The sequence below is a fragment of the Brachypodium distachyon genome, chromosome 3 (genome assembly GCF_000005505.3).
Source record: "Brachypodium distachyon strain Bd21 chromosome 3, Brachypodium_distachyon_v3.0, whole genome shotgun sequence".
Classification (NCBI taxonomy): Eukaryota; Viridiplantae; Streptophyta; class Magnoliopsida; order Poales; family Poaceae; genus Brachypodium; species Brachypodium distachyon.
The window spans coordinates 28,530,212-28,556,419 of NC_016133.3; the positions used below are offsets into that span (position 1 = coordinate 28,530,212).

A 26,208-nucleotide genomic window follows, 5' to 3' on the forward strand; every position below is an offset into this window, starting at 1 on the left:
AAATCCCATGGGCAAAGGAGATTTGGTGGGGCCCACGTGCCTCGGTCCCTCGTGGTTTTTTTCAGGGGCCAAAACGCAAAAAGCACGCGGAGCTATCACATGCGACACACGAATACGGTAAAAATTTATAGTACCGATGTCATATCTGTGAGGCGTTTCGTCAAGTTTAGGGACCGTAAGTCTTGATTTCCAATATACAACACTAATTTGAGTTTTTAAAACAATTTACTTCCTCCGGCCCATATTTAAAAACATGTATATACATGTAATATTTTGACAAATACTCCTTTCGTTCCTAAATACTTGTCGCTAATGGATCGGAGGGAGTAACATATTTTACTCATATCGTTTATAGTCGCAACGGAACGGCCTCTGAAAAAGAGAAAGTACACGGGTGGTCTAGAAAGGAAAAGTACGCGCTAGCTGTCGAAAAAAAGAAAAAAGCACGCACAACTAGCGCACTATCTACCGTCTCGTGGAGCACTGACATGTGGGGCCGACGGTATCTCTGCCTCTAATCCCCTTCACACCAGTACTAATCCACATGTTTAAGCGTCAAAGACATCCGCCTAGGAAACCATTAAACCGTATATAATACGGCGACCAGACTCAGCAGCTTTTCTCTTTATTATTTCCCAATAGAAGGAGAGAAAAGAAATAAGACTCGGAGAGAAACGAGCGAACACCTCAGTGTCTCTCTCTCTCCCCTCTTCCTCCCGTCCTCCGATCCCCGCAGTCGCTGGTGCGGTGCGAGGGTTTATAGCTCAGCTTGTAGGGTTCACGGGTTGCAGCGCAGCGTGGTGCGGTAGTAGGTCGTGTGGACTTGTGTGGTCTGGTCGCGTGCCGTCCACCGTCCCATGGCGGCGGCGCGGTGGGCGGCGGCGCTGGTGACGCTGGCCGTCGCGGGTTTGGCGGCGGGACCCCGCGGTTGTGGCGCGCAGCCGGTGGTTCTTGCAAGCTACGGCCAGGACAGGCTCTGGCTCCAGCCCTACGACTGGAGCTACCTGCGAGGTGAGGGATTCTCGGTGGAGCTGTTGCTGCTTCAGTTCAAGTAGATGTTACTGTGTTGTTCGAGGGGCGCTCTGGTGCGACAGATTTTGACGCAGAATTCCTCCTTTTTTTTTCTCTCTTTTTGCGTCGGAGTCGGCTGGAGTGATCGCTCAGTACGGGATTGTGTGGTTTAGCATTTCCTAACGAGGATGGTCCGGGCTAAAGAATTTCCGAACGGTCTTTGCCACCAGCTTTTGTGGATTCAGCCTAAACTTGCCCATGCTTGTGTTTCGGACTTTGGGTTACTGCAATTCCCAGTTTGATGCCTATACCTTTGGTTCTACTTTGTCTGCTCGACTGAGTTTTGCTTGCTGGGTGGTTTTCCCCCTGTAGAAAAGAATTGACGCATTCATACTTGTTATGACTCCTGTAGTTACCAGTTAACAAATACGCATGATTTTATCACCCGTGGTTTGAGTTTTCTTAATGTGCATTTATACTATGTTTACCTTACTGGCAGTTGAGCTACCACAGTCATTTTCTTCCATCACCATGGATTTCATAACCGACAGAGACACTGTAAGTTAAAGACTCTGGCCTTCTGCAAGTTTTATTTTCTTATTGATGAAAATTATCCTCCTCTCAGCAATTGCTAGATTCGTTGACGTGTGGATAAGTTGACTTGTCTTCTCATAGTCAAGTGGCAATGTGTGTAACTGGAAAAATGATTCGTAGTTAGCAGATAACAACGAATACCGTTAGCTGCACAATTAAGTTGCGTCTCGTCCTGTTGCACATTATAAGTATTTGTGTCAAGATGCAGAAACGGATTATGTAGAAAGGGCCTCTCCATGGGAATTTGAAAACTGACAAGGCCCATGCAAGACGCAATTTTTTTTTCATAGTCTATGCTCATGTTGAATAAGAAATTCCTATAACATTCCTATCCTACAAAATTGCTACTCCCTCTGTCTCATATTAAGTGACTCAAATTTGCCCAATACGGATGTATCTGTACCCAAAAAGCATCTAGATACATGTAATAGAAAGTCACTTAATATGGGACGGAGGGAGTAAAGCCAAAGACGGCCAAATTTTGCTACACGTAGGATGGATTATCTGGTATTTCTTTTCTTTGGGAGTAGTATATCATGCTGTAAAGTGTAAACACATGCAAGGGTGGTCAATATGGTTTGTACAGTCCCACCTTCTCTCTCCTACATTTTTTCCTTAAAAAATAGTTTTTTTTATTTCTTTTAGTTTTTACATTTGGTGGTCGGTATAGTTTATAATGAAAAAAAATGTAGGTTGGTGTCTTGTATGTGTGGTGGCGATCAAAATGAAAAAAAGGCACTGGTTGCCTCAAATTAAGCTAAGTACTGATGCATGCCAGTGTGATCTGAAACTTTCTGTTGTCTTTCCTTTTAATAGTATTATTGGCTAGTCACTAAAGATTTGCTGCATCCTCCACCTGGTTTATCTCCTATCATGTCATATCATAGTTGCAAAATCAACTTATGCACAGCTTGTGCACTATTTCTGTAAATAATGCAGCCGAGGGAGCACTTAAAAGATCTTCCGAGAGGCGATCTTGCTATCATCTGTTTGATGATTGCCAACCCTCCTATTCCTGATACATCGGATTATTATCTGGACAAGTTATGTAAGTGACATATGCACTTTCTTACGTGATAATGTACTCGACTACTTCAATGTCTTCATTCTCTATTTTGATAATCTTGTAACTTGTTAATGATCTGATATATGTGGTTTATGATCATTGCCTTCAAACTGGAAGAGAAAACTTATACCTAATTGGTGTTATAATGTTCCTTGAAATTCCATCACAAGTTCATTGCAGTACGTGAGGAAAGTAAGAGAGTCATGACAGATAGAATAAAATTTCTTTAATTTCAAAATACCGCAGTCCTGAAAGTATGAACTTGTGATGGACTTTGTGCATCAGTAGGAACTGTTATGCCATCAAGCCTGTTTTACAAAAGAACAAATGGTGCCATTCCACTTATTCAGTCTAGATGAGGAGTATATTTTCTTGAAAAATAAGATAGTGGTTCGAGGGCATTCTTTCAGTAGGTTATGTTTTATATGTTCTTTTGATTGCATCCTAATATTCTGTGTTGTTTACATAACTTTCTGATTAAACTAATTTTGACAGGAAGGTTCTTTTATGCAGTATCAAACTTTCTTGACGTTGGATCTTTTGGCAATACAAATAATCAGTCAATGGCGCAATGCATACCATTTCAGAAAAACACGACAATTGTGTTAACAAATGAACAGGTTAATTATCCTAACCCTGTGGCTACAAAAGCAATATTTGGTAGCTGCTCATGTATGTTAGTCATCCTTGTTTGTAGAAGCACAACACTATGGCACTGATGCCAAAGATGTTGGGTCAGTAGTTTGTGTTGGGTTAATTATATCGTTGTATGCATCACATTGGATGACATTTGAATGATCACCTTGTGACAAACCTCTCATAATAGTTCAAAAACAGAAAATATGTTAAATAATGAGGAATGATAATTGTCAGGAGGATTGCACACCACTTAATCCAATTCAGGTCTAAGCACCAAGAAAAGCCTGCTCCTATTATGCATGTTGAATCTACCTGTGCTACTTCTGTACTAGTAGCACTGTAATTTTGCAAGTCAATTTTTTATAATTCCTATGTACGCTATATTCAATATTTACTTGTGTTATGCATTAGCATTGTATACAGATTTCTCAAATTAGAACTAGACTTGCTTTATTTTTCTAGAACATATTCACCTCCTAGGCATACTGGTAGTCCATTAGGAAACTAAACTGGGTGGCTGATTGCTCAATATTGACATGATCATAAATACACACGACGCAGCTAGAGAAAACCAGTTGCAAAGAAGTCAAGTTAACCTGGTTGTTTCTTGTGGGCTCCCATTTGTTATAGTATATTGCCTGTCAACTGACAAAAGCTTTTGGTTGCTTGGGGCACCATGAGGTCCTGAGTTCAAGACCTAGTTTGTGCAATTTCATGGAAAAATAATAATTGCAGCCCACCTCAAGTCCACATCATATGCATGTGGAGAGCCTTAATGTGAGGAGGAATGTTGAAGTATAATGGCCACCTTTCCTCAACAGCTTAATCATTTGGCTGAATTAATTGGTGTGTGAAACTTAATTAATACCATTGACCAGTAATTTGTAATCCTGTGTAACACCACTTGGTCCAAAACCATATTAACCTTTGCTTCCCATCCTTGCTTCACCCAAAAGGTTTAACCTTAGCATGGGTTGCTCCTTTGGCATTGTATGCAATTATTTTTCTTGCACTTCCCATGGCTCGCTAATGCAGCTGAGCATCCTGATCTTTACTCCGTCCAACTTTAGAGGGCATGCACCCATTTGGAGGTTCAACTTTCACCATTAACGAGACCAACAATACGTAGGTTCTGTCATGTCACAAAAAAATATGTCGTTGAATTCATATTAGAAAAAAGTGAATGTTATAGTTTTTATGCCATATACCCTACATATTATTGGCCTAATTGATGGTCAAAGTTGAACCTCATAATGTGTGCACAATCTCTAAAATTGGACAGACAGAGTAACAGCTATTCACGATATAGTATTCAGTTATACTGCAGCATCTTAAAAATTTGTGGAGTTCTGATGTGCTCACCTTTCGTTTGTGCAGATATCGCCAGGAGTTTGGTACATTGGTTACTTCAATGGCCTTGGACCTGCGCGCACACAGTCAAAGATGGTACGCTTACTTCAGATTAGGGCATGTCTACAATAAACTTGGTCTGCTGAATCCTGGCAGTTACACTTTTGCAGATTAGCCGAGGGAGAGCACGTTCAGTGAGCACTAGCATTACAGTAGAAGGATGTCCCACTTCAGCTTTATGGGGACCCTACTGCAACCAAACAATTGAAATGATCGGTTGCTCTCGTTTTTCAAGATATAACAACTCAAGAAATCTTTTAGACCTGAATATTGACTTGCGGAGAACTTTGAATACTAGCGAAAACAATAGACGTACCAACTTCGTATCAAGGTCGAACCATCTAACCAGACAGCAACTTGACTCCAATACTACTGCCTTACTGAGGGCAGAGAATCTGATCACTTGTTCCATTTCGAACGATTCATTATGCTTCAGGCAAGGGGATATGAAGTTTTACTTCTTGGACATAGTCAGCCTAGAATTGCAATTTGAGATTACAGCTGCAAATTTTGGACTACTTCAAAGTTCATCATTAATTTGTTACATGCGCTACAACGCCTTCCCTCAGAGGGATTTGCATGATTATTCAGGTGATATTAGCAGGGCTCCCTTGGTTATAAAGTTGCCAAATATTGGACGATGGTATATCGCAATGGAGACTGTGAACAGAACACAGATGAACAATACATCATCAACACCTATGCTGGAGATAACTTGTTTCTCATTTGATTGGCAAGTAACTGGATGTCTGAATGGAAAAGCCGGAATCAATTGCTCATGGCAGTCATATGTGCTCCAGGTAGGTTGAGTAGTTGACAGAGATGTATTCTGCAGTAATTGTAAGTACTTAGGCTCTCTTGTTATAACCTTTTAAGAGAAGGGAAATTATATCTGCAGCAAAGCTCCATGGGTTGTGGGGAAATTATATCTACCCACACTGGGATGATCCCTTGGCCAGTTAACATGATGTGGCAGCTCAATGGAACTGACTATTTTGGAAAGTGTTGTGGGGTTTACCTCTTTCTCTCCTTTTATTCCCCTTTCGAAAGAAATGATGTTTAGTTTGACTAGAACCTGTTTAATTGGGTGAAATCTAGCCTGGTAGCTTTGTGGTAGTATTTTCTGGTAATGAAAATGCTATTAGAACAAATGAGTCAGATTAATTTGAGAAAATAGGAATTTGGAGACGAAATTGTGTCTCTTGAGCAGATAGAGCACACACCTTTATTGCCACAGGTTTTGCACATAGGTCCCTAAACAAGCCACTACTACAAAGATACTCAAAGATACTCCAACACCCCCCCCCCCCACCCCCCTCAAGATGGGATAAAGATATGAACTAGCTCATCTTGCTACATATTGTTATGCATTCACTAGGACCTAATCCTTTAGTAATACATTCACCCAATTGTAAGTAGGTGTTGGTAATTATGACACTGTAATTACTGACGTTTCTATTGAATGGGTCAGCACATTGCCACCCAGAAAGTGCCACTAGATTGTTCCCTTAGTTTGTCCAGCATGAATTTTGGACGACATACGTTCATTTGAGAGTGGTATCCAGCAATGCTTTATTTCTGTGAACTTCATCTCTGAGTAGATTTCTTTATTAATCAAATATTCTTCTTTGTGTGTAGAGGGTTCCTAAAAGAAATCCTTCTGTCCCTTTCGAGTCATATTATGTTCCTACTGGTGGGAGGGCATCGCTGGAATATAGCCACTTCTCACTCGAACAGTTTTTAAGCAATTCATCCTCTGAGCAATTTGCATGGACTTATTTCTTTTTCGATGTTCCCCAAGGTTCAGCGGGTGCACTTATTCATGTCCAGCTAAAGTCAGATAAAGAATTGGATTATGAGCTGTACTCAAAATATGGTGGTTTACCATCAAATGATAGTTGGGATTATTATGCAAGCAGGACGAGTAGCAGTAATGGTTCAATATTTTTTTCATTACGCAATTCCACGAATTCAGATATGGATCTATCTATTTTTTATGCCAAGGAGGGAACTTGGTGCTTCGGAGTTAAACATCCGAATGATACATCAAATTTTCAAACGCTCATGTCTGTGTCTCTTCAAGGATGCCATAGAAACTGTAATCAGAAAGGTGTGTGCCATTCTTCAGTTGATGAAAGTGGGTTAACTTTCTACAGGTAGTTAATTCTCATGTATTTGTTTTGTGCCCTGGACTATGATGTTTCACACAATATTTGACAAAAATAACAATTCATTGTAGCTATCATGATAGTTCCTAAGGTTTGTTCTTCTCATTTTCCAGCTTCTGCATCTGTGATCGTGATCATGGTGGGTTCGATTGCAGCGATGAATTAGTTTCACCTAATGGTAAGGCCTCTTATATTTTTTGCTGCATATTTTATATGTGCCAATGTTTACTGTAGAAGTTCATTTCCTGTATATACGATGAACAAGAACTTCAGCAAGCTTCTGATGTTGCTACAGAAATGTTAAAAGTGTGCGCTAGCTTTTTTCATCAGTCAAACATTAGTACCTGCTACATTAAGGCGTTTCATTGTCATTTATTCTTAGGAAGGTTGCATTAGTTAAACTAACATCTACAGGTAGGCAAGTAGCTATATAGTAGTCTAATATTAGCTACTGGAATGCTTTGATATATGGCATTCTAAAAAGAATGCTTAGGTATAATAAGTAGATTGTTTGGTGCCTCATTTGGAGTTCTCTAGTTCCAAATGCTGTCCACAAATTACTCATAAGTTGATGACAAACTAATGAAAAAATTAATGCCCAAAGTTGCTTCAGACAAATGTAAATTTGAAATTTTGAATATTCGGATTGTGTTATTATCTATTAGCAAGTTTGTTCCATTTTAACTGGTTCCACAATGGATCAGGGCGATGAGATAAGCTGTTCTAAGTAGACTTCTTTGGAGGATCAAAATGCAAGAAATAATGAATCAACATTTGTGGAGTTTGACATATCAATATCATGACACCAATTTAGTAACATATCAACGCAGGCTGCAGCTTATTTTCAGGAGAATGCATTTCCTATTTTATGGAATGAATATTGCTTGGACGATCAGTTGTGATTCATAATTTTGCATTCATGTAAATTTGCTAAATTACTGTATAATATGGTTATATCTAAATGTAGGGCACATGTGGCAGTCTGTCTTTCTAATTGCATCAAATGCTGCAGCTATTTTACCTGCTTTCTGGGCCCTCCGACAAAAGGTACATTTCTTTCTAGTGGCATGGTGAACTGGAAACTTAAATAACTCGATATTTTGCCTACTTGTCGGCAGTTTTAGATGAACTGCACTGAGATGGTGTTACCTCTCCCCCTCTCTAGTGCCAAATGGAAGCTGTGTGGAATTACGCAACTTGATCTATTGCCAAGGCTTTAGGACAAATATATACAATTAGAAGGAGGTAAACTAGAAATCCTAAATACAATAGGAAATAAAAGATAGTCCTAGTAGAATACGGCTATATCTCTGTAACGTGGAGAAGATGTTTCCCCATTGGTTCCTCTATCGATCTCCTCTCGATGGATTTCTTTTTCTGATCTTGATCCTCTCCTTGCTTGCTGAAACACATGCTCTGCTCTCATCAATCGCTGCTCGCTGCTGCTGGCTCTGCCACTACCAAGACTACTGCAATACTGCTAAAGCACATTGCCGCTGGACTTTACGAAGTTACACTGCTTTCCAGGCCACTCTCCGTTGTCCTCAGGACCCACGTGGACCCTGCAGACTGGTGTGGGACTTGCCGGAACACTGCCGGGGTTACTGGGCACCTGTCCTGGCAAGCCCCATCCTGCATCAGCTTGAGCTAGTCCACGATCTGGTGTAGGCACCCGTCTGACTATTGCCGAACTCGCCGCAGGTCCCCGGTACTCCACCCTGGATTTTCCTCTGTTCACCACTGCCCATGTGCTCGCACAGGTTTCTCCCCAAAAAACAAAAGGGATGGTACTCTTCAAGCATGCTCAAATCAGCTATCTTTCAGCTCATTTTCAAAACAAGCATTTTATGAACCAATGACAAAAATATGCACATATGAAGTTTTATGTTGAACTACTCCCTCCGTTCCAAAATATAAGGCGTATACATTTTGTTGACCGTCAAACTTTCTAAACATCTAGGTGCCAAATTAAGATCACTAGATCCATCATGAAATATGTTTTCATAGTGTACTGATTTTGGTAAGTAGATGTTTCCATATCTCTGCCACAAGTTTAGTCAAACTTTAGAAAGTTCGACAATTAGCTAAAGTTATACGCCTTATATTTTGGAGTGGAGGGAGTATGAAGCAAAACATTCTGCGATATATGGAGTTTGTGAGAATATCATAAATGTGAACTTAAATCAATATTGTCACCATGGCAAAGGTGATGAGTTTGGAGGGACGGAACATTGGATCCCAAATGGCTGATAGCTTGATAAATCTCTTGGGGTAGGGTAAACTACCATGCTTCCACCATCTGTATTTTTACATCTTGATGTTCAAATATCCTCCAAATTTAAGAATCTAAATTTAAGTTTCTTTGTTTGATATAAATCATAGTAAATTTGTCCAATAACATGGTATTTTCCCCTTGCCACCTAGGCGTTTGCGGAATGGATTCTCTACACATCTAGTGGAATTTCCAGTGCTTTATACCATTCATGTGATGTTGGCACCTGGTGCATACTATCTTTTCATGTATTACAGGTAAGGTACTCACCAACATGTGTTACATGTCTATACTGCTAGTTTAAATTGTATTGACATATTGCTGGGCTAGATATTATGGTCATGCATAGGTAGACTTCAATTTAGGAAAGCTGAAGAGAAACACAAGCATAGTTCACAACTCCACATGCAGTTGCATCCGGTGTTCTGTTTTCCTACAAACTTGGTCAAAGTTGACATAGTTTGACTTAGGACAACCTCAAATGTATAGACATGAAGAAACAGAGGGAGTAGTATACTCTTGGGTGTATGTGCTCCCGCACCTTGTATACCTCTTCTACGCATGTATTATACTTATTTTCGTTTTAATGTACTGTAATATTAAATACAAGATATTACGAAACAAGTTCCATTAATTTTTTTACCCTTTTTTGCAATATACCCTTTTTTTACACATAACAGTGGTATAAAAAGAGTATATTACAATGATTCTTTTTTGTGCAATTCACTTTAGAGTATGTTACAATAAGAGTAAAATGCACCGCAAGTCCTATAACTATTGGAGGTGTGTCAAGTGAGTTCTAATTCTTTGACAGTGCATATCTGGACCCTAATTCTTTTTAAGTTGTTCACCCACAGTCCTAAATAGGCCGAGCCGTTGTTGACCGGCCAGGTGGCAAGTTGACCACTGCCACGTCGGACAAAGGTCGTTGGGCGGGAGTTTTCCCGCCGTTTCGGTGGACTGGAAATTTGTTGCTTGTGTCGCCGCCCCCAGCCTCTCCTGCCGGCCCGCCGCCATGTCTGGGTCGATGTCAACCGCAAGTTCCTCTGTTGCGGCGTGGAAGAGAGGCAAGAAGAAGGGCTCCCCTCCACCACTGCAACCCCCACAGCTGACCACACATGCTTGCCTGCCGCCGCGTCGTTGCCATTGGTGAAGTGCCCCTGCTGCCAAATCAGGACTGTAATTCATCTCGTGTGCCAATCAGAGATGAACCTAGACAGAGTGTTCTACAAGTGCCCGAATCACCGGGTAATTTTGCATACTTCTGATCTATTTGCAATTTCCAGTGACCCGGCAGTTAGCCAGCGTGGCAGTCAACTTGCCACCTGGCTGGTCAGCAGCGGCTCGGTCTAATTTAGGACCGCGGGTGAACAACTTAAAAAGAATTAGGGTCCTGATATGCACTATTAAAGAATTAGGACTCACTTGACACACCTCCAATAGTTATAGGACCTTCGGTGCATTTTACTCTTACAATAATTGATAGAGTATATCCAAAAGCGATGAGTATAACAGTGTTGTTTTAGCTCATAGTTATTTGATAGCAGTTTAAAATTTGAAAGCTGATGGAACCAAACTGGAAGTTTTGGTTTTGGAAGGAACATGCTGGCAGTTTTCATGACAAATAGAAGCAAATGCAGCATCTTCTTTCCTCTTTCAAGCTAGTCAACACCCTGTCAGTATTATTAATCGATTCAGCATGAAGGACATGCATAGTGATTAGGGGTGTTCACAGTTTGGGGCGGACCTGCTCAACCTGCGGAACCAACGTGGACGAAACTGTCCATGTTGGTTTGGGCCTGGCTGGGTTATGAACCGTTCAGCCTGCTCAACCCAGCATACGGCACCTCGGCGGCGGGATGACAGCGGTGCCTCCACAAAATGTCTCTGTGTCTATGATTCCTCCACCCCTCAATAATGTTTGCTTCTGTTCTTGCACACGGCTGGGAGGTCGTCACTAGGGGTCGGCAACGGCGGCATGAGATGGAGATGGGTTCGCCGGAGTCAGATGGGAAGGCGATGTGCAAGCTGAACTAGCAGCCAATGTCGAAGATGTAGTAGGTGAGGAGGAGTGCGGAGGTGGTGACCGGTGAGGACTCCCTGAGCAGGATCGGGAGGCTCATGGTGGTCATCGACGCTAGAGAAAAGGGTAAGGTATCAAGGCAGCGGTGGCGGCGCAACAGCAGCATCGTCGGTGGTCATGCCGTGGCGGTGAGAAGACGGGGTGCTGGTCATGTTGGTGGTCATGCCCTGCCTGCTTCTTCTGCATCCATCGAATCTAAAATTGTCGCCGAGCACAGCTTGTTACGAAAAGAGGTGCTGGAGATGACTGAAGGCGAGGACGCCAGAAAGTTGCTGCCGAACCCAGCTGGTGCTTATAATACACGGACCCATGTTGCTTCTCTTGGATCCACAAAAACAGCCTGACAAAAACCAGTAGAAACCATTTCTTACATTCTAGGGTGTGTGTGCACCGGAAGGCAGTAAAACCCGCCCATGAACAGGCGTAATAGTGATATCCAATGCAAACTTACTTTAGGAGAGCTTCAGGGTCATACTCATCAGAGAACAATAAACAATTATATACTTCATCAAACATAACTTATTCCAGTCCTCTAACAGGCTGCATACTATATTACAGATGGGTTGATTTGATTTTGATAGTAGTAAAATGCATCCGCAGTCCTGCTATTATTGATGACGGTGTCAAGTTAGTCCCAAAATTTCAAAACTGCATATCTGGGTCCTACTTTTATTGAAGCTGTTCTCTGCAAAGACTCAGAGGCGCAAGTTCGTCAGCTGGGAGATCTGATCTGTGAATTGCAAGCATATGATGTGCCCTGGTTCTACCTTTTGCCCCCTTTGATGGGTCTGTAAGTTGAATCTTGCACTCTGGGCGTTTGTTCACCGTACTGATACTTATATCTGTTAGGTTAGTGAGGTGTGGCAGAAGGTTTTTGCCCCATAGTGTTATAGCCGAGACGGCTATGACACAGTGGGATTTCTGCTGGTGCCCGAACCCCCTTCCCCCTCCCCTTCGTCTTTCTGCTTTACTCTTTGTAAGCATGAGACTGTTATTTCTATTTCTATGAAATGGAAAATGGGGGTCTCCTGATTCGCGAAACATATATGCAGTTTTGTAGTTTTAAGACTAACTTGACACCTCCTTAATAATAGTAGGACTGCGGATGTATCTTACTCTTTTGATTGAAAAAATCAGTTTCTTGGTTGGATGATATCGATATCCAGTTCAGGACATTTGTTCTTCACTGTGCAATCATGTTGATTTCACACATGTGATCACTGGTCAGCCTATCTCTTATTTTCATTTGAATCCTCCCTCCCTCCCCCCACCCCCACCCCAAATATATTTGTTACTTTGTCAGCTCCGTCAACAGAATCACGTTTTGATAGTGTTTCAGTGCTAACGGAGTGTGTCCTATAACAGATTTTGCATATTTAAGATACTTCTTCTGATGCTCTTATCTTGATTCAGTTTTTGGATTTTTGGCTTTCATTCATGGCTGTTATTGGTACATTCATATATATGGCTACAATTAAAGAAGATTCAAAACGAGCAATGCATACTGCTGTGTTTATTCTCACAGCTATTTTAGCTGCAACTGGTGCCACCAGGTATGTAAATCACTGCTTACATTTATTTGATCAAGTATCAACTGAATACTGTGTGTCAATGTATGATTGGGATGCCATCTCAGATCTGCAAATATCAGTATTGTCGTTGCTATTGGTTCTCTCGGCCTGCTTGTTGGATGGCTATTGGAATTCTCTACGGCACGGAGATTTACATGCTGCTCATGGCGAATTGACCTTAATGTGCCTCCAAGGTGTGTTTCTATTCATGCTTGTATGAATCAGTAGCTCATATCTGTATGTTCTGTATCTTAATTTCACTTGCACACACTATGGTTTTTGACATGCTAGCACTTCTGTGTGTAAGTTTATAGCAATTACAATTCATAATGTCCAGCGTTTCCTTTGGTTATCTGACACATTTCTGATATTGCTGTGCTTTGTTCCAGATGGCCAAACTTTGGGGCTTTGTTCTGGAATACTCTGGACAAGTTGAACAAACGATTTCATTGGTTATATCTACTTTTTGGTTTCATCACATTATCTTTTGCAGCTATAAGCTGGAAGCTAGAATCAAATAGTACCTATTGGATTTGGCACAGGTGTGCAGTCATCTTTCCTTGTTAATATTAACTTCAGTTTTGAAACTCTAGCTTGTGTGGAATTCCCGTGATATCTGGGGTATGTGCCTAGCCTTACCTAACGAAGTTTTTTTTGAGTGAAATACACCACTAGTCCATAAACTTGCAGCAAATGAACACTTAAGTACACAAACTCACAGAATGCACACTTACTACTTAAACTTGTCTTAGTGCTACACTTTAGTCCAAAAAATGGTTCCAGAACACTATTAGGGCTTGTGTGGTTGGTGCCCAAACTTGCCCTGCCAAAATTTTGGCAACCGATGCAAATTTGGTGTTCATTTGGTTTGTTGCCAAAAAATTGGTAGCCCATGAAATCTTGCCCACCTATCTCACAACTCCCTTCACAACTTTTGCCAAAATTTTGGCCAACTTGGGGCCAAGGAATCTCTAACCATTTTTTTTGGCAAGAATTGGCAAGGCATGAATTGGCATGAACCAAACATACCCTTAAAACAGTCACATAGCCGCCCCGTTGGACAAAAGATAGACCACCAGTCGAAGGGGAAACTACAGGTTGTTTTTTGCAAAGTTCGCATCTGACATCCTGTTGTTCCTCTTCCTCGTTGCCATCCTCACCCACCTCTGCCTTGTTGTGCCATCACCGTTGTGTTGCCGTTAGTGTCGGGCGTTGCCGGCACAAGTGTTCTGCGGCCAGCGTGGCATCTGATGGCCATGAGAATGAGGGAGGAGCAGCTGTCATGCTGGTGCTCACGGCAAACCTCCTGCCCGTGGTTGCCAGCATCTCACCGTTGGCATCGGACACTGGCATCGACCAGTGCCTGATGCCATCTCGCTGCTGACAACACAGCCGGTACAACGGAGACGATGATGATGAGTTTTTTTTTTTTACCAAGTAAAACACCTCTTTATTAATTCTCAATAATTGTTACATCCTTCAAGAGAAGAGGTGTAATACTATCAGGGGGATTATCCAACCAAACTAGGGGAGGGGAGAATTTAGCTAACTGAGCTAACTCATGAGCCACACCATTTGCTTCTCTGGGACAATGAACAAAAGTGATCTTAGAACAATCTGCAGCAAGGTAGAAGCAATCATCAAGTACTGCCGCACCGAGAGCTGCTGATTTCCCCCCCTGATTCATAGCATCCACGACATCCATGCTATCTGAGTTAACTAGCAACCGATTACATCCTGCAGTATGAGCAAGCTCCAAACCAAGGCGGAGGGCCATCGCTTCAGCAACAGGGACAGACAGACACCCGGTAATTTTTTGGTTTGCTGCTGCGACAAATTCACCCTTATGGTCTCGCAGGACAGCTCCAATTGCCCCATCAAGTGTATCCTGATCTAGCGCTGCATCCACATTGAGCTTAATGATGCCATGTGGTGGTTTCTCCCAACCATGCCTCCTGATAAGTGCATTCTTGCCATGAGCATGTGCAAAGTTCTCTGCTGCTACTCGTATCGACATTGCCGAGTGTTCTAGGATTTGCACAGCCTCACCACGGACGCCTTGGCGACGCTCCCACCACAAATACCAGGAGGCAGTAGCAATAAGGGCAGCCAAGTCCGATGATGCAATTCTTCCAGCAAAAATTCAAGAACATTCTGACCAGAACAGTCAAACTCACAAGCCTGACGCACAGCCTCATTAAGCCCGAGATGGGACCAAATTTCTTTCGCACGGGGACAGAGGAACAACAAGTGCTTAATATCTTCAGCTCCTCCCTGGCAAATAGGACATTGAGCACTTACTTTAACATGGCGATTAGCAAGAATACACCGAAGGGGGAGAACACCATGCAAAGCTCGCCAATTGAAGATCTTAACTTTGTTCGGTACATTTAATTTCCATAGTCTATCCCAGGTTCGATTAACCTCCATCATGCCTGGAGCATTAGCACGAACAGTGGTTGGCAACCCCAAATATTTCTCAGTCAGAGCTTCAGTAGTAATATTCAAGCGGGCACAAACATCTTGCTTCACCTGATCATTAGTATTTGGGCTAAAGAAAATACTAGATTTTGCTTGGCTGATAGCTTGTCCGGAAGCAGCACAGTACTCGTTTAGAACCTGCTGTAGCACAAGAGCATTCTGGGAGTTTGCTTGCATGAGAATTAACGAATCATCCGCAAATAGAAGATTTGTAATTGAAGGCGCATCCCGACAAACCTGCAGGCCTGCCAGCATCCCCGTTGCTTCAGCTTGCGAGAGCAGCGCAGTCAAACCTTCGGAACAAAGCAAGAACAAATAGGGCGAGAGGGGGTTGCCCTGCCTCAGTCCACTGCTCGGCACAAATTGTATCGTTCCAACCCTCAGGGATTTACAGGAATTAATAGCAGCAAGCACTTCTGCAACAAGATCCTCGCCGAGCATCGGCCAGAACCTTTTATAAAAAACAGCATGCAACCTATCCGGACCCGGTGCTTTTAAATCACCAATATCAAATAAGGCCTTTCGAACTTCATCGGCCGTAAACGGAGCAATAAGAGCAGTATTCATGTCATCCGAAACACATCTCTTAACAGCATTCAAAGTACCAGGATCTGGATCGGGAACTTCAGAAGTAAAGAGGTTAGCAAAATAACCGGAAATAATAGGACTCAGTTGCTCGGTTCCTTCCTTCCAGACCCCGTATAATCAAGCCGGCGCTTGATTTGATTATGTTTCTTCCTATCAGTAGCCGCGTTATGAAAATAAGAGGTATTACGATCACCATGTAACAACCAATTTGCCCTACCACGTTGGACCCAAATCAATTACTCCTGCTCTAGGAGGTTATCAATAATGACCTGCAACTCTTTCTGGCGAGTTGGGGTTAGGGATTTCGAGTAGGGGTGAGGAAACAAAAGGGGAACCGGGGCTGTTTTCCTTCTTCAACCTGTGATCCAGACTTTGTCCGATGTGCAGCCACGTTGCCATTTTACCCCTCCTGAACCGTTTTTGACTAAAGTGTAGCACTATGACGAGTTTAAGGACTCAAGTGTGTGTTTTATGAGTTTGTAGACTTGAGCATTCATTTACTCCGAGTTTAAACCAAATCAATCTTACTCATTGTTTTTTACTGGAGTTCAAGTAGAAGGTTCTGTTTTAATAGAGTTCAAGTAACTTTGTTTTTGCCAAGCCAGCAATGTTATTTTGCAAACTTACATGTTTTCTTTAAATCAAAGCTTATGAGCGTCTTTGATATCTCTTCTAGATTATACGTACTATCTGTACTAACTAGAGATTGATTTGGTTTCCATGCAGTCTGTGGCACATAAGTATCTATACATCTTCGTTCTTCTTCTTGTGTTCAATGCGTCTAAATACGGCGAACCATAGTCCGGTGACGAACTATGAGTTGACGAGACAAGACTCCTTACAAAGAACAGAGTCAGGAGAGACGTAAGGAATTATCATTTTTGACAGGGAGACCTAAGGAATCTTGGGACAACTGTATATGCTCCATTCCTTTATATCTTGCTTCTAGTAACCGACTAATAATTAGAATGGACAAAGGTCGTTCCTTCTGGCAGTATGCATGCGCAAGCTTCGGTAATCGGTATATTGGCTTCCGTGCAATTTGGTTGCAACTCACAAATATTGGAGGGATCTTGGGATTACATGTAATATTCGCTGTCAGCTGCATCATATGGGAATTGTAGATATCGTGGTGTAGAGAAAACGTTGTTAGTGCCTTGGTGTTATGTCCCTTTTTCCGGGACAACAGTAGTAAAATGCCAGGGAGAGTATCGTGTAATTATATGCAACTTTAAGTTGTTCAGCTTTCATATTTGATAACGTATCGTGAGACATCACCCTAGTGTGCATGGTATGGACAAGTAAATGAATTCCGTACCAAAATCATGGTGATAAAAATCCATGACAAATAAAAATTTGGCAAAGTCAATGTCGATTCATTGTTCACGATCTCAATAGAGTGTAGTACTCCCTTCTTTTCACAAAGAATAGCGCCCATGCTTTTTGAGATCAAATTTTGACCAATGATTAGACTAATAGTATGTAAATTATATGTTACAAATTTTATATCGTTGAAAATGTTTTTGAAATACGAATCCAATGATATAATTTTTGTAGCACATCATCCTCAAATCATTAGTCTAATTGTTGGTTAAAGTAAAATCTTGAAATGCGTGCGTGTCATTTTTTTTGAAAAGAAGAGAGTATGTAGTAAGAGATTGTTGCTCTCAGAATCCTTTGACAATCCTACAGGAGGCTCAAGATGGAGATGGCTAAAGAAGATTGGAAATGTTAAGGATCTTATTATGAATTTAATTTGACGCTCAATGATTTTTTACACTCCATGTTCATAGTACCTGAAGTATGTATCTTACAGTTAATTAAGGTGGTGTGTGGATTAGCAAACGTATTAGGTTCATGTATTAGGCTCACGAGCCTTATGAATGGCAACATGCTTGGTTAAATCCAACAGACCAGATCTCCCTGCGCCCCTCTGTCTGACTCTATCTCTTATCTCCCTCTGTAGGCGAGGCCTCTCGGCCGTGGACTCGTGGCCGTCTTCCACGGTTCCACCTAATCCGGACTGTCTCCAGCGCCACAAAGCCCTTCGGGACCACCTCGTCGCTGATGTTCATGACTCACGACCCACGCGGGATGGCGCTCTGGTCCAGCGCCGCCGCGACATTCCGGTTCACCTGGCTCTCTTCCTCCCTCCTATTTCTCTCTTCTCCCTTGTTGTGAAATGAAATGCATGTATTGATGTCTCTTTCCCTTTATATATATGAACTTAATAAATGAAAAACACACACGTTCATTTCATTTCACAACACGTTATCAGCCACGTTAGTTCTACCGTCACAGAGAAGAGAAACAGAGAAGAGAAGAAGGTGAGAAACAATGGCGATCTATGATTTGCCCCTGGTTCTTGTCGCTCTCCTCGAGTTCTTTGGCCAAGGATCAGCAAGTCACCGGGGCTCTTACGTCACCGCTGGGCTCGCCGCCGGTGGTCCCCGCGCCGCCCAATGGACCCGCACGGGTGGCCGCCGCCGTGTCCGCTGAGGCCGCCGGTCTGCCGCCGCAGAGCCCCGCGCCAGCCCAAGTACGGCAGCTGCCACCGCTGCGCCGCCGGCCTCGTTGGACTACTCACCGTCGATGGATTGGATTTTGTCGGGCCTGGCGCCGCCCATGCTCGGTCAAGACGACGAATTCGAGGCCGCCCTTGCCCCGCCGCCCCCGCCGTTGTACTGCCCCGTCCATGGGTTCGGGCCGTGCCTGGCGAGGGACAGCACGACGCCGCCACTTCTGTCGCCGACTCCGCCCGTACCGGCCGCCGAAGCCGTGCCTCAGGCCGCTGATCCCGCACCAACAAACGACGATGAAGACCCGGAGGCCCGGCGCCTTCTCAGAAAATTCGCGGGCCCCGCCGCCAGCGGATGGTCCCCGGCAACCTTGGGATTCTCCTCCATCAACGAGGGGGAGCCCTCCTCCCTCTAAACGCCGGCGAGTGGCGGGCGTGCGCGCGATAGAAGACGGGCAGGCGGGCGACCGCAGGCGGCGGCGGCGACGGTTGGGGTTGGGTGAATCCCTAACCCTAACTGCCCCCCCCCCCACCCCCACCCCCACCCCCTTATACTCCACGCGCACGCCCCCCCGCCCTCCTGCCCGACCTAGGCCGGCCGAAAGGCCGTCGAGGCCCAGGCCCACGCCCCGGTTTCCCACTGTGCACGCGCCCTCCCCACTGGCAATAGGCCATTTTGCAGAAAAACCCAAAGTTTTTGGCTATTTGCGATTTGGTCCAAATATCTATTTAACAGTAGTAGTTTTCATACTTATAGGTCCATACACTTATATTTATTTAGATTCCGGTGGCTTTATGTTGGATTCCTATTAAAAGACATATTTCTATGTAAATGTCAATGTAAATATTGTCGTGTTCAATGTGTTTGTATGATATACATCCCTTATTACATGTGATATTTACGCATTTGCAATTGAGATCTTTATTTCTTGCATATTTGAGAGTTCTGCTTCAACGATTAAGTCCCAAATGGCATCAAGAATGTCCAAATTAGACTTGATTCAAGAAAAATCTCCATTTGATAAGCAAAAATTATCACTATGTGACTACTTCAATTTAATATATGCAAAACACAAGGTACTATATACTTTCAATAACGGTAAAATGCTAAATGTTCCGTGCGAACATACACCTTATTGAAAGCGGTGAATTATTTCGCGTAGTGCTGAGAGATCTACATTGTGTCGAATGTACACAATGACTACCTTCAACGTGCTCTTCCAATATTAAATTAAAAAATAACACAAGGTGCTACAGCCTTTCAATAGCGGTAAAATGCTAAATGGCGTTGAATGTTTCGTGGGAACATACACCTTATTGAAAGCAACGAATTTTTCGCATAGAGCTGAGAGATCTACACCAATAATTGGTGATTATCTTCAAAGTGTTATTTGAGGTCTACACTATATGAATTTAACATCGATTAAATCTCATGCATTTCTTTGCAATTTAATTACAACAATGACCACAATATTTTGGCTTTACCTACTAGTAATTGACAAAATCTATGGTTTTTCAACCCCATGTAGGACAAAATGACCGGGAAAGAGTTTGATGAACTCGCCCTCGACGGTCGAAACTATCCAACTTGGGCAATTGACGTAAAAGTGAGCCTTGCGTCACGTGGTCTTTCAGCGGCCATACAACCTCCTCAAGAGGGACAACCGCCCATCGCAGATTTATACAAATATAATGCCTTATACATTATAAGGAACCACATCCATGTTGATCTCAAATTAGATTATCTCATGGAAGAAGATCAATACACACTATGGCTTGCCCTTCAAACTAGATATGAACGGCAGAATGCCGTGATTTTGCCTGAAGCCACACATGAATGGACTCAACTACGCCTACAAGATTTTAAACCCATTGGAGAGTTCAATCATGCCGTTCATAAAAATTGTTCAAAGTTGCAATTTTACGAGAAGGAACCTTCTGAAGCGGAAAAGATTGAAAAGACCTTATCCACTATGCTTCCGGCCGATAGGATCCTCCAGCAACAGTATCACGCACACCAATTCAATAGATATTCTGATCTTATCCATGTTTTACTTCAAGCCGAAAAGCATGATGAACTTGTAATGAGGAGTCATCATTAGCATCCTGTAGGTGCTGCACCTTTGCCTGAAGTACATGCTAATTTTCAGAAAAACAACAGGTTCAATGGATCATCTAATCGACCAAACAACTTCAAAGGCAAGCACAAGGCGACAAGAAAAACGAGCCACGTGTACAGGAAAAGGGGAAATGTACTTTCAAGCCACACTATGACAAATCTAATGTTTGTCAGAAATGTGGGTGCTACAAGCATATTACAAAGAAATGTCGTACCCCTCGTCATTTGGTAGATCTGTACCTCCAATCCGTAGGACGCAAGCGACCTGCTCATCAAGGACCAAGATTTGAATCACACTTCAATCTCCAATCCGACAATTCTAAGGAAGCCGGTTGTTCGCATGATATCAAGGAGGACCCAAGCAACAACCCGACAATCCAAGCGTCTGAGGACCTAATGAGCACGGAGAACATGATCATTGAATTCACTTCAAATGATATGTTTTGAGACCTAAACTAGTTCACCTACCTCCAAAATAGACATTATCTATATTTACGTCCTAAGTATTGTTGTAAATAAATTGTAAGTGACCATTGTCATCTATATTGTAATATTACATTATTGTACCTACATATTTGACATATGTATTGTAAATTACGATATTGTATTATCAATTTAATACATAAATAAATTTGTATATATCTATATATCTATTAAGAATTATATTAAAATTCTTCCTTTTTCCATATATAGTTTTCTACGGGAGTCAATCCAAAATGGACGAAGAAATTTGCCTTGTGAAAAGCGCCACCACAAACACTATACTTAGGGAAACAAAATATTTTCAAACCTTTACTAAAACGCAAGGGAATATTTTGACAATCGCTGGACGCGATACATTAATTCTTGCTCTGGACGTGCCATCATCACACTTTGTATGGGTACACAAGTAATAATCGAGGACGCTTTATTATACCCCGATTCAACTCATACTCTAATAAGTTATAGGGATATCCGTCAAAATGAGATTCATATAGAAACCCATGATGACAACAATGAGAAATTTATCTTTTTTACAAAAAGTAACGGATATGGCAAACAAATTCTAGGAAAAATTCCTTCTTTATCGTTCGGATTGTACTATACATACATAAAACTTGTAGCCCATGTTGCGTATAAAATAATTTTTCAGAATGTCAATACATTCCAGACTTGGCATGATCGCTTTGGTCACCCCGGTATCGGGATGATACAGAAAATTATTAACAATTCTGTTGGTCATAATCTCAATAAAGCAAAGTTCCTAAAATCTCAGGATTTTGTGTGCACAGCATATGCACAAGGCAAGCTTATTTTAAGACCTTCTTATCTTAAAATACAAGCAGAACCACTCCAATTCCTTGAACGAATTCAAGTAGATATTTGTGGTCCTATCCAACCATTGTCTGGACCATTTAGGTATTTCATGGTCTTAATCGACGCATCTAAAAGATGGTCTAATGTGTGTCTCCTTTCCACACGTAACCATGCATTCGCAATGATAATGAGCCAAGTAAATTAACTAAAAGCTCATTAGCCAGAACATCGAATTAAAACAATTCGAATGGACAATGCCGCTGAATTCTCCTCACGCGCCTTCAATGATTATTGCATGGCATTAGGAATCGAAGTTCAACACTCAGTCCCATATGTCCACACACAAAATGGTTTGGCCGAATCTTTCATTTACAGAATTAAATTTATTGCAAGACCTTTACTACAGATTTGTAATTTACCAACAACTTGTTGGGGTCATGCAGTTATACATGCCGCTGATTTAATTCAATTTTGACCATGGGCGGAGCCAGCCTAATGCCTGGGTATGCAATGCATACCCATGCATTTTGGCAAAGTTTTAGTACATGGAAAAAAAATACTCCCTCTGATTCTAAATTCTTGACTCAAATTTTCCCAAATATGGATGTATCTATTCTTAAAAAGCGTCTGGATACATGTAATATTTCGACAACAATTTAGGATCGGAGGGAGTAGTACTTACAACGCAAGACTGTAGAATTTCTTGCATTGTTCAATTAGCTAGCTAGCCACGTAGAGTTTGTGCCTCGTTTAATTTGCTAGCCTTGTAGAGTTTGTATTATTTACATGCCACTGGGATTAACATCACTGTAAGTCCCCGGGACCGGAATTATACAATTTAGCCCCAAATTGCTAACCTTTGCATAATTCAAGCCTTAGGTTCTTAACCTACGATAAACACCTCAATACATACACGCATTAAAGTGCCCATCGCAGGATTTTGCAACATGAATATCATTACCAAAACTCTACAGAAGAGAGTAGCTACAAAGCTCGTACAAGGAGCAGAATAACAAATGTTAGAAACAGAAGACACATGTCCCAACATTACATCATTACATCAGCGAAAGTCGAATTATGCCCGAGTACGGACAAGAATACAGCATGGCCTGAAGAGGCTGGAAGCTGAAAGGAAACCCGCCACGAGTCTTAGAACCCTGATCTGGATCTCCTGGCTAAACATCGAATCCAACGTCGTGCTCCACGAAAAAGCTAGCGGCTCACCTGCTCTACTGGAACCTCTGAAGAAAACAACGTTGCAAAGCAACTGAATACAAAGTACTCGCAAGACTTACGGGAAGATCTATGCTAGTATGCAACATGTCTCAAAGGAGGGTAAAGTGGGGTTATGCGGTAGCAGATATCTGGAGAGACACTCTAATAACAACGTCTAATGAGAGGATGAGAAGCGGCTACCAGGTGTAAGGTGATTACCTATTTACTAAACACCAAACAACACAATCCTCATATCACCCCCTCAACACCCTGTGAGGAAGCAATCCATGATTAAGCAGTTTAAGCATATCCATGATTAAGGCTAATTACTACTCAAGTTTAAGAGATTAAGTTAATTAACTGGTATGAGTTCTCTATGATCAAGTAATGACCAACCAAGTCGTCCATAACCGCGGACACGGCTTTCCGAAAGATTTATCCCTACAGGGTGTGCCAATTTACCCGTACACGTTCGTCCAACCCTTATTGCCACTCGAGTAGGAACACACAAAAAGGTGTGTCGGCAGGATTGGGCGACACAACGTTTCCAAACCCCACAACTAATCCAAGGAACCACCCAACTGAGTCTAATCCGAAACGAGAGCCCGGCCGAAGGGTCGTACGGACTTAAGAGTTGCGGGAACAGCTGGTAGTGGTTCAATGTCCGCAGAATGACCACTCCAGACGTGTGCCGCAGTCCTATATGAATGCAAAGTCACCAACAAATCTCCACGAATCTCTGTGTGCATGCAATGCAAATGCTAAATGGAACGCCCGAACTATGTGGCCCCTAGAAGAGCTATGAAACGAGTACTAAGCCGAGGGGGAACCCATATACTCCCACGAGCGGTTAGCGCGAAGTTTCTTGGGTCGGCGAAAACGAGAACTCAGTACTTAGGTCGGCGCCAATGGAACAAAACACCAATGCGTTAGAGCGTTGCCTTGTTACAGTTTAATGTCATATCACAGTTTAATAATTGCAATTTAAAATACAGGAAGTAGCATGTGGATGTAGCAATTGTGGAACCCCAGATATAAGGACACTAGACTTGCAACTAAGCATGACATCTAATGACCAAGAACTAGGGCAACAAGCAAACATGTGACATGGTAATAGGACAAGTAACAAGACATAGGGCAATAAGTAGAGCTGACTAATAAGCTATGCAACCTAGAGGCATCGTGACAAGACTGAGATCGTAACTTAATGCAAGATTGAGGGAGAAGCAATAGGTAGAATCAACATGGTCAAGGAAGGCTGCTTGCCTGGAGTACTCAATTGCCCGGAATTGAGCAAGAAATCTGGAAGAAGAACACAAGCGTAGTCGTTGTCGTAGGAATCGAAGACTAGCGAGGAAGAAGCAAATCCACCACATAAAAGGAAAGTATAACCATACAATATACACATGGTAATGTTAAATGCGCAATCAAAGGATCATGCATGACATATAGGGATGATGCGTGACATATTAAGGATCCCGAAAGTAAATCCGATATACGATCACCAAGTTAAATGGAGTCCGAATCATATACACATAACCTCTAAACAACTCCATATCCAAGGAATGGAGTTTAATTGGTTAATTACACACAATAATATTATAGTTGTATTATCATGTATGAGAATGACATGAACAGGTGCGATGCATGCTTTAAAACAAGAACAACACACCAAACAAACAACTCGGTCGGGGTTGCACACGCCAACGAGATACCTGTAACTATCGATACTATCGGTACATACACGGCATCTCATACAACACATGAATATCATCGGTCGCAACCTACGGATCTACGCCGAAGAACGGTCGGTTCACGGGACGGTCATTCGTTATACCTTGGACTCGTTGCGACGTCGCGATGTAGAGGAAGTAGTCGACGTAGTCGAGGTAGTCGTACACATAGTCGTCATAGGCGAACTAGCTGTTCACGTAGGCGATGTAGTCGTCGCGGCGAAGTAGTCGTTCACGGGACCGGCTCGGAGGTTCGAGGCGATGTTGGTCTCCACGGTGCCGATGAGGTGTGGCAGCAACACGTGCACGCGGAGCAATGACAACACAACAGGAGGCGCTGACCAGCAGGGCCCACACGTCAAGATTTTAATAATTTCAGGAAAAGAAGAAAAAAGAAAAGAGGGCACGGGCCTGGGCTTGGATCTGGCTTGGGCTTGGGCGAGCCGGGCTTGCTCGGGCCTTCGGGCTGGAGGCAGAGGAGGCTGGTGGGGAGCGCTGCAGGCGGGCGGCGTGCGTGGAGGCGGTTGCCGGCGGCTCACAGCAGGCGAGGGAGGCCGTCGGCGCGAGGCCACGGCAGGCGGGCGTCGCGGCCAGGAACAGAGGCCGGGAGGAGGTGGTCGCGGGCACGCGCGGCGGAGGGCGGAGCAGGAAGAGAGGGCGTGCGCGCGGGCAGCCAAGCGGAGGCGGAGGCGGAGGCGTGCGGGGAGCGAGGGACGCCCGGGGAGAGGAGGGCGCGCAGGGCGGACGCGGGAGGAGGCGGCTCCGGCGCAGAGGGAGAAGGGCGCATGGGCGAGCGCGGGGCAGAGAGGCGGAGCAGGGGAGGTGCGAGTGCGGGGAGGCAGCAAGCACGCGAGGCCGGGGAGAGGAAGAGCGGCGCGGCGACGGGTGGCGCAGAGCGTGAGGCCACAGCAGGCGAGGGGGCGACGCCGGTGAGGTGAAGCAGCAGGGGAGGAGAGGAGGGCGCCAGGAGAGGAGCTCGTGAGGGAGGGCGCTAGGAGGAGGGAGGCGCCTAGGGAGCTCAAGGGAGGAGGGAGCAGCAAGGGGATCGGCCAGGGAAACTAGCTACAGGAGGAAGAAAGAAGTAGAAGGGGAGGAGTGCTGGCGGCGGCCAGGGAATTAGGGGGAGGGAGAAAAAAAACAAGGAGATGATTAGCTTCTTATATGCAAAAAATAAAAGTTAGGGTTTGACTTAATGGACTCGTTTTAGGCCCAACAAACAATCGCACACAAATTAAATTAAACTTTGAGTTTGAAATAAAAATAAAAAGAGAGATGGTGTATGTTTAATTATACCCGGAAATAATTTTGTCAAACTCAAATTAAGATTTGTACAAAAATAATTTTAGGCTTTAGCAAACACAACAAATGACAAACACACGACAACACAAAAGAAGTGACATTTCATGCAACGAATAATTATTTCATGCAACATGATACTAATGAC

At 43.2% G+C, this 26,208-nt stretch overlaps 1 protein-coding gene across 5 annotated transcripts; it reads left to right on the forward strand.

Moving 5' to 3' along the window:
• The first annotated feature begins 638 nt into the window (after positions 1-638).
• LOC100844795 lies at positions 639-17,262 on the forward strand. 5 transcript variants are annotated; one of them, XR_002964759.1, is made up of 15 exons: positions 639-1,011; positions 1,511-1,569; positions 2,545-2,653; positions 3,185-3,291; positions 4,688-4,756; positions 4,831-5,520; positions 5,619-5,732; positions 6,359-6,876; positions 7,002-7,066; positions 7,856-7,935; positions 9,313-9,417; positions 12,657-12,796; positions 12,880-13,008; positions 13,204-13,435; positions 16,610-16,746. XR_002964759.1 is itself a non-coding variant. In XM_024461027.1 (15 exons), the coding sequence occupies exons 1-15, from the start codon at positions 858-860 to the stop codon at positions 16,749-16,751; spliced, it is 2,634 nt and encodes an 877-aa protein (XP_024316795.1). In that variant the 5' UTR covers positions 639-857; the 3' UTR covers positions 16,752-17,262. The 5 variants fall into 5 exon arrangements, 4 of the variants coding, with proteins under 4 accessions (XP_024316795.1, XP_024316797.1, XP_003573988.1 ...); XM_024461027.1 differs by having other exon boundaries at positions 13,204-13,356; positions 16,610-17,262; XM_003573940.4 differs by lacking the exon at positions 5,619-5,732 and having other exon boundaries at positions 858-1,011; positions 13,204-13,356; positions 16,610-17,262.
• Positions 17,263-26,208: the final 8,946 nt, after the last annotated feature.